At 34.0% G+C, this 12,185-nt stretch overlaps 2 protein-coding genes and 1 long non-coding RNA gene across 3 annotated transcripts; 2 read left to right on the plus strand and 1 right to left on the minus strand.

Moving 5' to 3' along the window:
• Positions 1-1,208: 1,208 nt before the first annotated feature.
• On the minus strand, positions 1,209-2,989 carry LOC133694791 (L-ascorbate oxidase homolog). Its single transcript, XM_062116489.1, has 2 exons — positions 1,629-2,989; positions 1,209-1,509 (listed from the first exon to the last, which is right to left on the minus strand). Exons 1-2 carry the CDS (start codon positions 2,987-2,989, stop codon positions 1,209-1,211), a joined length of 1,662 nt encoding a protein of 553 aa, XP_061972473.1.
• A 1,421-nt stretch (positions 2,990-4,410) lies between these two features.
• LOC133687723 (uncharacterized) lies at positions 4,411-6,686 on the plus strand. The gene is made up of 4 exons (XR_009841029.1): positions 4,411-4,605; positions 4,687-4,739; positions 5,791-5,863; positions 6,556-6,686. It is a non-coding gene; the product is annotated as an uncharacterized LOC133687723 (long non-coding RNA).
• A 964-nt stretch (positions 6,687-7,650) lies between these two features.
• Positions 7,651-11,407, plus strand: LOC133682851 (uncharacterized). Its single transcript, XM_062106394.1, has 3 exons — positions 7,651-7,827; positions 7,986-8,079; positions 10,026-11,407. Exons 1-3 carry the CDS (start codon positions 7,651-7,653, stop codon positions 11,405-11,407), a joined length of 1,653 nt encoding a protein of 550 aa, XP_061962378.1.
• Positions 11,408-12,185: the final 778 nt, after the last annotated feature.

Genomic DNA, 12,185 nt, shown 5'->3' on the forward strand with positions numbered 1-12,185 from the left:
AATAGCCTCATTTGATTCATAATCTTTGAAATGTTTTAGAAGTCTTTGGCAATCTCTGTTTCCTTCATCTTCAGAGCTTTAAGTACTGTCTTTTGAAATTCAAAATTTGCATCTTTCTAGACTTTTTTTATCACCGTGAAATTCAACTTTTAACTTGTTTCATGTCTTTTTAGCAATTTGACAAGCCATAATTCTGGTGATGACTTCTTTACTCATAGCTTTATGAAGAAAATACCATAATAGATAGATAAGTAACACTAAAAAATAGCTGATAATACCTCCGGTTTTGATGCCACCACTTGAATATATGTATTCTAGTACTGGTCATCCATCAGTAGCATAAAACTAAATTTTCTATTGTCTTCTCGTAAAATCATTAAAAGATTTTTTAGTTTTTGTGATCGTAGATTTTATATTTTCTCCACTTTCTTTTATTTTTTCTTTAAAGATTTTTTGTTCTTGATATTAGGATTGGATGATCTTGTTCTTTTTGTTTGTTTGTTTGGTAATTGATCCAGTTCTTATTGATTAGTTCTTGAGAGATGTATTGATTTTTTTCCACCGACTACCTTAAAGTGAACTAAGGTATATATTAATTACATATACCTCATCTATGTTCCACACTGAAGATGATAGATCTATCAAGACTTCAAGGAAAAAGGTAATAAAAGGACACTGATATTTTTTTAGTTTCTATTTACTTAAATAATATTTTCTACTCCAATTGATAACATAACAATAATATTTTTAAAATTATATTTAATTATCAGTTATTATCATAATTATAGATCAGTAATTAGTTAAATTACAAAATGAATAAGATATATCTTTTTGACCAAGTGAGTAGATAAATCATTACCTACACTGAATAAATAAAAACATTCATAGTTTATAACTCCAAGATATTGTTATTTTAATGTTTTAAAGATAATCATAGACATTGCCTTTTAAATGTGTTTGTTTTCTTGAACATTTAAAATTAATAACGTATCAACCGAGACAGACCTCTTCTTTGAGATTAGAGAAAACATGTACGAGAAGCAGAAGGTAAAGTTTTATTGAATTCAATATTATTCTGACTACATGAAAGGGAGAAAGAACAGAACAATTGTCTGGTGAAAAAAAAAAATTGGAAGAAAAAAAAGGTTATGGCAACAAATTGGAAAGGGTTAATACATGGAGTGATGGAGGATCAGCCGCTCTATATATTAGATGCTGTAAGGTTCGGGTTTTGGCAAGTCCTTGACGAGGCCACATAGCAACGTATTATCAGGAATATTGTACTCGTCCCTTAGGGAGCGAGCAGGGGAAAGAACACTGGCATACAACTGTTGTCCTAGATAAGCCCTCTCCCACATCTCTGACCTGATGTTCCACATTCCAGCATTGTCGAATGTCAAAAGAATGGCAGCCCAGGATTTGGGGAAGACCTGAACGGTTGTCCTGCTCACTGCATCAAGAAGATTGTAGTGCTTTCTCTTTTCAGGTGTCCAAGTGCCTGGCTCCACCCTGTTGCATATTAATTAATTAATTAGTTGGTTATAAATATTCACAATAAGTTTTTTAAAAACATTCACTGCATGCATTTGCGTTTGTTTAGTTAATTAATTAATTAATTAATTACTTACGCGACTGCGAAGAAGGAATAACCATCCAAGTGATATGATTGCATGCTCTTCTCGTGGTTCTCGAAGATGATCTCTACGAAGTTACGGAAAGTGAGGTTAAGGACATTGGGTTGTGAGACAATCTTAGCTTGAGCAATGTCTGCTTGTGGACTGTCCTCCATGGTGTCATATTTGAACAACTTGTCTGCAACCCCATAGTACTCGGCAATTTTGAGAGGTGTCTCTGGATCAACGTGAGAGACGCCATTGAGGGCATAGCGAAGCTTGCCACCTTCTCGGCTAGCTGAGTTTACGAGCTTAATGGTGCGGGTGATGTTGATGGAACCGTAGTGGTAAGAGCCTTGAGGGTTAGGCCTAGCAGCACTGGCTGTAAGGTTCCAGCGGAAGGAACGGAATTGATTGAGAGACCAAGCCCATCCAACTGGTGCCTCAGGGAGCTCAGGTGATGCTGGACCCTTGCCGTTGGTGTAACGAATGATGCCCTTGGCGGTGAGAACCTGCTTATTGAATCGGGTGGAAGCCACCATGTAGTAGTCTTTGGGAGCTTGGTTGGCTGTCACGAGGACACTGAAGCACTGTCCAACATGGACATCGAGTGACTCGTACACGTTTTGCACCACATGTGAGCCCTCCATCTCCACAAGCTTCATCGTATGGCCTTGGATCCTGAAATTGAGAGTATTCTTGAGCCCAGCGTTGCAGATTCTATACTTGTATGTCTTTTCAGGCTTCATTGTGAAGAGAGGCTCATCCTTGCCATCTCCCATAGCGTTTTTGCCATTGATGAGGACGCCGTCAGGCCTTGCAAGAGAGCGCCCGCTATCCAATAACTTCTGGAGAGCAGTGTGGCTCTTAGTGTACCAGTCATTAAGTACGACAGTGTAGTCATCCTCGGGATCAGCATAAGGTACAGGGATGAGTAGGCGGCTGTTGATGCGAAGGCCGCCAAAGCCTCCAGCTGCACGGTGCATGCCTGTGGTTGGGTAGTAGATGTAGCTACCAATCTGGTCCTTAACCTGGAAGTGGTAGGTGAAGTTGGTTCCTGGGAGGATTGGACAGTTGGTCCCAAGAACTCCATCTTGCCATGAATTCTTTCTCTGCTGGATGCCGCTCCATGTCAAAAGGAAGGGCTCATCAATGTTGTTGAAGACATTGATGACAATGTTGTTGTTACTGGTGGAGTTGATATTGGGTCCGGGGAATTGATCATTGATGAGAATCACCTGTTGGGGAACCCCCAAAGGAGAGAGGGTGCCGTAGGTGACGTTCCATGTGAAGAACAAGTAAGGGTCTTCACCCTGGACTCCCAACATTGCTCCTGCAGAGAGGCAAAGGAAAACCATGAACATCACCCCAGCCATCTCTGATCTGTGTGTGTGATTTTGGATCGTGTAACCCTTTCCTCAGCTTCCCCCCTCACACAATTAATCTCGTTTCTTCTATAATTAAGAAGAGAGATCTACCTTCTTCTACATCTGGAATGCGCTGCGTACCCTCCTCTTTTATACCATGCATGCAAGGAAATTCTACCATCCGATTCCGCATATTCCTCTCTTAGGCTCTCCCCCCTTGCATTGCTCCCTTCCTCACATTCAAAGCAATAAATGAGGATCTACCCCGATTTTAATGCACTCCTTGGTTTGCTTTTCTTTTCTTTTCTTTTTTTCCTTTTACAAAATTAACAGATGTGCATGCCCTCAACTCATGTTTCCTAAAATTCATATCAAGTGCCTTTGACGTGATTGATTATATGATCAATGCTTTTAATTTTTCCCCTGTTTCAAATGAGTAGGGTTTTTCTTTTTTAAAGGCTTTTAATTTATTTTGTTATCTTTTCCACCATTTTTGTTTCAATCGTAACCAGCTATGACCAATTTGTTACTTAATACAGAGAAATATCAGTCAAATGTCTAAAACATTGCCTTATTTTTTTTTTCAATGAAATTCAAATATTGTGTCAAATGTGTAAGGAATTGCCTTGGTTTTTTTTTTTTAAATCCAGATTATTTTTCTAAACAATAACTATACTTATATTTAATCAAATTGGAACAAATCCCCATCTGTAGTTTAATTAATTATGACATTTGCATAAAATAAAATTTTGAAGCTAGTAAAGGCTAAAACCGATCGAGAATTTAAACTTGGAAATTAGTGTAAGACTTATCAATATATCATGAGTGGCAAATTAAAATATTTGACAAGTACCCTTTTTCTTATGGTACATATTTTTTGGGACTATTATAGAATATACTTGTAGAGGAAATATTGTAGACATACTCTTGTGTGGTAACCTCCACCATTACTATTGTATATTGCCCTACCTATATATATAGAAAGGGTTCACTACTAAAAACAGGGGGCATTTGCATCTGAATTTAGCAACGGAATTATCCGTTGCTAAATTCAGTAACGGATTTGCAACGGATTACACATATATTATTTTTTTAATATTAGCAACGGACTTTAGCAACGGATAATCCGTTGCAAAATTTACGTTGAATTTAGCAACGGATTTTCCGTTGCTAATTGAAAAAAAATAAATTAAAATGTTAAAATTATGTAGACCGTTGATTGCATAAAATCTGAACCGTTTATTTTCACTCTCTCCCCCCACACCGAAATACAGATCCAACAACCATTTACGCTGAAAATTAATTTACTTCCACTCTTCCAGTATCCTTCTTCGTCCCTAATAACATCGATTCCTAACTGTTCAAAAATCACCCTCTCTTCATCGATTTCATCTTCCTTTACCCGAAACTGTTCATCATCTTCACACTCGTCTTCGGCAACCCTATTTTTTTTCTTCATCTTCTTCTCCTTCATCTTAACAGTTTCAATATTTCTCTGCAAACCAACAAAAACAGAGACCCATGGCAACATCGCACCAGATCCATCGATTTCACCATCGAACATCCTGTTTTACCCCTTCTCTGTAAACGGGTTAGGTTTTGCACTGTTTTCTTCGATAGCTCAGGTAATTAATTTATGGTTTTTGTTTTCTTTGTTTCAATTTAAGTTACACTAAACAGTTCTAACCTAGCTTTCCCAATCTCAGGTGTTATTCTGTCGTGTTGATCCATCTCCCTCACCTGTAACTGAAGAACACAGGTAAGAATTTTTTTTCCCGATACTGTGAATAATGGTTTTAGGCTATTAATTTGAAAATATAAGGTTTATGAAATGTTTTTACCATGATTTATATCCTAATTATGCACGTTTAAGTGAAAATTTATGAAAACCCCCAAATTAATTTTTAGGGTTACGGTTCATAAATTGAATGCTGGCAATTCTTGTGTCTGGAAGAGAGTGATTGATGGAAATTATGCATGTTTAATTGAAAATTTATCAAAACCCCCAATTTAATTTTTATGTATGAATTATTGATGCTGGGTGTTCTTTGATGTCTGCAAGTCTTTTTGTCCTCCTGTGTGCAGACACCTAGGTGTTTTGAATGTATTCATATGCTTATATATATATAAGGAAACTTGCTTGTTGATGTTGTGTTTTGTTAATAAGATTGCTGTTTTATTTTTGTTTCTTCATTCATTATTTTTTTTTCTTGCTGTTTTACTTGTTATATATATAAGTAGCAGAATTGTGTAGTGAAAGAGGTTGCAATTCATGGTTGCCTCCTCCTTGCATGGTGATCAGTTAATTTCCCACATTAGCTATATATGTTGTCTGTTTTCATTTGATTGTCCTGTCTTGAGGTCAGCATGCATGATTTGGAAACGTTATTGATCACCAAATGGTTTAGGTGGCAGGCTTTTAATATGATAGTCACATTGAGAATTTAAAAAAGTTAGAGAAACAATGTAAGAAATGGGACATGATTTTTTAGTACATGAAATATAGTAATTTCACTATTTAATTTCTTTTATTTTTTTTTAATATTCTTTCTCTGTTTTTAAAAATTTCCTTAATTTAACAATTTTCTTATTTTATTTTTTTCAACTCAAAGGCATTCTAGATATAATAGGGAGTTTGGAACTGGCTATATGAATCATCTATATGTATGCTTCAGCTATTGAATTTTGGATAAAAATCTGTAATATTTACTCATTTTGTTACAGTACCTAATGCTTGCTTTGTTATTTGGCTTTTTTTTTTTTTTTAATTTCTGGGTCCTGACATGACTTTGTTCAATATGATGGCTTAGGTTTTTAAGCGTGGCATCAAGTTATCTTCCTCAATAATTAATCAGCCTTTGGGTTCTTCTTGGCACGAAAGCGGTGTGTTGCGTTCTTACTATTATTTAATATGGTCTCCTTAATGCTTTGTCCTTTTGAGGTCTTGTGCTCTTATACTACATGTCATTTACATGGAATATCATTTAATGCATCCAGCTTCCTTTGTTCATGCAATTTTTTTACATGTCATTTACTGTTTTTATACAAACTGTTACCATTTTCTGCATCTGCTACCATTGTTAATTAGAGTTAATTAATTTAGTCTATGCATTTTTTGTGATTTTATAAGTTAGTCATTATGTTTTTGAAAACCATAAGTTAGTTCCTTGTTATAAATTAAATGCTAGTTATTTTAAAATTTCAAAATGAATCATGTTTAAGATTGAAATTTTTCAGGTTAGATCTTAGAAGAAAAAAATTGTGATGAGAAGACAAGTGCCAAAAAAATATTAAAAATTAATAGTTTAACTTGGATATCCTTTCTGTTTTTCATAGTTTAACTTGGATTTGTTTTAAAAGACTAGCAAGTGTTATAACTGGATGGGTTTAAGATGTTATGCACAATTCCTTTACCTAAGATGTACACTAGTAGATTTATCAATGAATATCTACTGGAATTTTGTTTGTTGAAGCTTATTTTAGAGTTAATTGTTATGACGTTCCATTTCTGCAACTGACCTCATGTGTCAGTTATTAACTAAGAGGTGGAATTGTGTATTGTATCTTCTTGGCAGGAGCAGTGGATTTCAAGTAGCATCCAATCATCGGCCATGTACAAAAGAAACTGCCACATTAGAGAACTGACCTTGATGGAACTCAGTACAATCTCTTACTGTTAGACAGTGAAGGAATAGATGCCTATGATCAAACAGTAAGTGCATTTACCTTATCAAGATGAACTGATGATTGTTGTGCTGCTTTTATGTTTTAACAGTTCAAGAATTGATGAAATGGCTAGTAATAAATTTTATTAATTGAAGAATTTATTTTCTGTGATTCCTTCTTATTTATAATTTACACCATATCCTTTTTATATTCCCACACAGCTGCTGTTTTGGATTATGCAGTAATTGTTGTTTTGGATTACCATCAATCTATTTAATAAGCTTACTGAATACATGTACTAGAATAGTGTTATGAATCTACCAAGCAGCTTAGCACATTAATTACATGATATAATTGCATTTAGATATTGAAATCCTAGGTCCTGGTTGCTTGCTGCCACAGTAACCTCATCCTTCTTCTTCCCTTCTTTTCTTGGGGCTTACTGACTTCCTTTTAGCAATTTCGTGTAAATGCTTCCTTGTATCAAATAATTAGGCCTCTCGTTGTGGCAATGCATGAGTTTCATCGTATGTTCTGTTATGTGAAAAGCTGGTACAAAAGAAGAACATTATTTAAACATCAACCTTTGAAATGGCACAAGTTCACTTCCCTGTCATTGTTGAGAAATACACATCCTTCTTCCTAAAATACGTAATCCAGCAGTTGTTACTTTGTGGTCTGGACCTTCAGACTGTCTGTAAATTATTCACACTTTCAGTTATTTCCTTTCCACATTCCATGTTTTAGATGACTCTGATTGTTGCATGAACTAAGTAGCAAATTGTTTGGAGCCAACTTGTGTAATTGCAGAAACAATCGCATGTTTTTTAGCAGGTTTGTCTGTAATGATACATGTAAAATGCACCAGCATTGTGCAATGGTTCATTTTTTAGTCAGTTAGCTGAGTTTCTCTGTGTGAATGATGCAAACTGATGGTGAAAATCTTTGCTTGCTTAGCCATTATCAGTGGATATAGGATCAGTTAACAAACTACAAGCAATCGCATGGGCTTGTTAGAATTATTTGTGGAAAAGGCTAGGGTCAAGTGCTGTGAGGTCACTGGACTTGACCATTTAAATTGTGAAATTGGAAATATTAGACACTCTTTTGCTGTTTTCGGTTCTCAAGGTCATGATCTTGTTTGGAATGAATATAAAAGATGGGATCTTGATGTTTACACTGTGAAGTCAGTTCTAGCAAAGCACTAATTAGTATAGATCCATTTCCAATCACACAAAGGATAAAGGATTAGAGAGGAAAGCACTAATTTGTTTTAAAGACTAGCAATTGTTATAACTACATGTGTGTAACATACTGTTTATGTTTTTTATTTTTCCAGCAATATGAATGGCTTATTGGATCACAATATGCTACATCTGATTGGGTTGCAATAAGAAAACCTCCACCTTGTGCCATTGATTCTTGGGGCTTAGGTAAGTCTATTTTGCTCCATTTTTACATGGTTGCTTAATTATATCGTGCGTAATTTTTATGTTGGGCATGCTTATTGTAATCTTTTCAAGTAGTTGGAACTTTGCCTTTCATTGGGACAATATTGACAGTTTGTATAAGAAAACTAATGGAATGATTTTCTTTCATTACATCCTATATTGAGTACAATCAAACTCTCAGAAACATGATTACACATTTAGGTGTGTGGTAAATAACAATACTTACATTACAATGATGGAAAAGTTGATTCCTTTTACTATATGCACAACATAATTGATAAAATATGAATTCTGTTGAAACAGCTTGAAATATGTTGAATTTGATATTGAATTTTGTTGATCGGATTTTGAGGGAGAGATGGGAGAAATGGGTGAGAGATATTGATGTTTGAAGGAAATGTTTAAATTGTTATTCAACACTTTGAAAAATGCAAAACCACTTTTAGGAGTTTTACGAAAAAGTAAGTATTCTTTAAATTCGGTGATTGCAATTATAATTACACGTGGAAAACATGTATACCCACGCAAATTAAATAATGTCGTGTGATTTTTAATTGAAATTATATTAAAATAAATTTTTATAATTTGTTTAACATTGTTATATTAAAATTATTTAAAAATATAAGAATATTAATTTGATTTTTTTTTTTAAATGTCATAATACAAAAACAAATCCTCATCCAAGAGAGTAATAGTATTCTTTAAATTCGGTGATTGCAATTATAATTACGTGTGGAAAACATGTATACCCACGCAAATTAAATAATTTCGTGTGATTTTTAATTGAAATTATATTAAATTAAATTTTTTTAATTTGTTTAACATTGTTATATTAAAATTATTTTAAAATATAAGAATATTAATTTGATATTCTTTTTTTTAAAATGTCATAATACAAAAACAAATCCTCATCCAAGAGACTAATAGTATTCTTTAAATTCGGTGATTGCCTTAACCATAAATATTAACAATATTTATTGCTCGTCCGTGTAGAACTTGTAATCAACTAAATTGGATTGTGCCTAAAAAATTTATAGAACAAATGTATTTATATTTTCATCCACTAGTATTATAATTATTATTTAATTATTATTTCACTATGACATAAAAGATAGATACAATGTATATGATAAGAGACAGATACAAATGTGAGTAACTATTGTAACACATAATAAATTATGTTTTTTTTTATATTGCATTTTTTTCTTTTTTAAAAAATGAAAAAAATTCTTTAATCTTGTATTACCTCGCATGTTTCTGATTTTATTTACCATTTATTAGTTGAGCAAAAAATATCCGAATAAAAATAAAAAGTTTGATGGATCCAATAAAAATAAAATGATCCAAATAAAAAAAAAACTACTTGAGGTGGTAACAAAAGTTAGAAGGACCAATAAAAAAAATGAACTCCAAAACTATTATAAAGATAAATTTATTTAATATTTGTTCAACTAAATATTTTTTTTTCATCACCCATTTATGCTGTATAAAATACTAACTGAACATAATCTAAAAGTCTACTTCTGTCACTAGTTAGAAAATATAAATGAAAATATAAAATACTAACCGAACATATTTTATTTTAAAAGATTGTTTAAGTACTAGTAGTTAAAGAAGTATGCTTATTTCAAAAAATGCTTATTGGTGTTGTCATGTTAATTAGATTAACATGGATGATCGATCGTGGATGTATCGTCGTCTTATGGATGGTCGCCTTCGTCCTGAATACATTACCGGTGTTAGAAGATTTATCAATTTTGTATTTTCAATTGATAAAAATATATCTGGGGGAAAAATTAGATGTCCTTGTGTGAGGTGCAAAAATCAAAAGTTTTTAAAGGAAGATGATGTTTGTAAACATCTATTGACAAAAGGTTTTTTACCTTGTTATGAAAATTGGACTGTACATGGGGAGCCTTATGTTGCAGAACCAATATTGGCTGGACCTTCATCGATTGGAATGAGTCATGTTGTTAATGATGTTTGTCTAGAGAATCCATATAGGAATATGGTTATGGATGCAGTGGGGTTGGGTGATGCATTCTACAATGATAATGTGTCTAGTCCTGTGGTAGCAGGAGAAATTCCAAATCCGGATGCAACTAAATTTTTTAAGCTTTTGAAAGCTGCGGAGGAGCCGTTGTGGGATGGGTGTACCAAGCAATCCAAATTATCTGCTTGTGTACAATTGCTTAATATGAAGTCAACTTTAAATTTGACTCAGAATGCCTTCAACAATTTCATTGACTTTACAAAAAGTTGCATGCCTAATGATGAAAATTTGGTTTCAAATTTTTATGATGCCAAGAAATTTATGCGGCCACTTGGACTTGGTTATGAGAAATATGATGTGTGTCCTAATTACTGTATGCTATACTATGGGGCAGATGCAATGAAAATAAATTGTGATTTTTGTGGAAGTTCACAATACAAACCTAGAAATCCAACTAGTAAAGGTTCCAATAAGGCGGAGAAGCAACTCCGATACTTTCCTCTAACACCAAGGCTTCAGAGACTATTCATGTCCCCATATCATGCCAAAGATATGACATGGCATCATTTTCATAAGTCTGATAATGGGGTTATGGTGCACCCATCTGATGGGGAGGCATGGAAGGAGTTTAATCGTGTCCACTTAAGCTTTGCATCAGATCCGAGAAATATTCGGTTAGGGTTGTGCACTGATGGGTTTTGTCCATTTGACATGTCTTCAAATACATACTCTTGTTGGCCAGTAATTGTGACTGTTTATAATTTGCCTCCGTGGAAGTGCATGACTAGACCATTCATGTTTTTGACAATGATGATTCCTGGGCCAAAGAATCCGGGTAAAAAGCTTGATGTTTTTCTAAGACCTTTGATTGATGAGTTAAAGAATTTGTGGTTTTTTGGTGTTGAAACATATGATGTATACAGAAAGGAAAATTTTCAATTAACGGCAGCTTTGATGTGGACCATTAGTGACTTTCCAGCATATGGCATGTTATCGGGGTGGAGTACTCATGGAAATCTGTCTTGTCCTTATTGTATGGAGCATAGCAAGGCTTTTAGATTAAAAAATAGGGGGAAAACTACATTTTTTGATTGTCATCGACGATTCCTACCCATGGACCACCCATATAGATTTCAATATGATAAGTTTTTGAAAGGAGTAATTGAAAGGCTTCCTCCTTTACCTCGTCCATCTGGTTTGGAAATGTTAAATGAAGTGTCCAAGTATACTGAGGGACATAATGGAGGTTCATCATATAATGATAAAATTCCTGGCTTTGGTGTTAAGCACAATTGGGTGAAGAAGAGCATTTTCTAGGAGCTTCCATATTGGCATACAAATTTGATTCGTCATAATCTTGATGTCATGCATATTGAGAAAAATGTCTTTGACAACATTTTTTATACAGTAATGGATTGTCCGAATAGAAGTAAGGACAATTTAAAGGCTAGGTTGGATATTCAATTGTATTGTCAGAAGCCAAATTTACATTTGCAACAAGATATGAGTGGTCGGCTTTACAAACCTAAAGGCACTTATTGTCTATACAAGAAACAACAACAAGAAGTTTTGTCATGGATGAAGGAATTATCATTTCCTGATGGTTATGCTTCAAGCATTTCACGATGTGTGAAAGAGGCACAATGTAAGGTTTCAGGGATGAAGAGCCATGATTGTCATGTCTTCATTCAAAGACTTCTTCCAACCGCTTTCCGACCTTACTTACCTAGGCCACTGTGGGAGGCATTAACTGAACTGTCCGTATTTTTCCGAGATATTTGTTCAACAAATTTAAATGCTCAGCACATGGAGTTAATGCAGATGAATATAATCGAAATAATTTGCAAACTTGAAAGGATTTTTCCTCCATCCTTCTTTGACTCCATGGAACACTTGACGATACATCTACCTTATGAGGCAAAAGTTGGTGGACCAGTTCAATATCGATGGATGTATCCATTTGAACGGTATGTTTTCATACTATGTTAATTTTATTCACTTTTTATTTTTTAAAAATAAACTAATTGACAGAAATGGTATAGGTATATGTTTTATTTGAAGAAGAAAGTGACCAATAAAGCTAAAGTTGAGGGTT

The sequence above is a fragment of the Populus nigra genome, chromosome 1 (assembly GCF_951802175.1).
Source record: "Populus nigra chromosome 1, ddPopNigr1.1, whole genome shotgun sequence".
Lineage (NCBI taxonomy): Eukaryota > Viridiplantae > Streptophyta > Magnoliopsida > Malpighiales > Salicaceae > Populus > Populus nigra.

Excerpts from the sequence above, each read along its gene's own strand:
- LOC133682851 (XM_062106394.1), top strand. The coding sequence starts at position 7,651 with ATGGGCTTGTTAGAATTATTTGTGGAAAAGGCTAGGGTCAAGTGCTGT. Across the intron at positions 7,828-7,985 it reads GGGATCTTGATGTTTACACT|CAATATGAATGGCTTATTGG; the intron begins GTGAAGTCAGTT and ends TTATTTTTCCAG. Across the intron at positions 8,080-10,025 it reads CATTGATTCTTGGGGCTTAG|AACCAATATTGGCTGGACCT; the intron begins GTAAGTCTATTT and ends CTTATGTTGCAG.
- LOC133694791 (XM_062116489.1), bottom strand. The coding sequence starts at position 2,989 with ATGGCTGGGGTGATGTTCATGGTTTTCCTTTGCCTCTCTGCAGGAGCA. Across the intron at positions 1,510-1,628 it reads TATTCCTTCTTCGCAGTCGC|GGTGGAGCCAGGCACTTGGA; the intron begins GTAAGTAATTAA and ends AATATGCAACAG.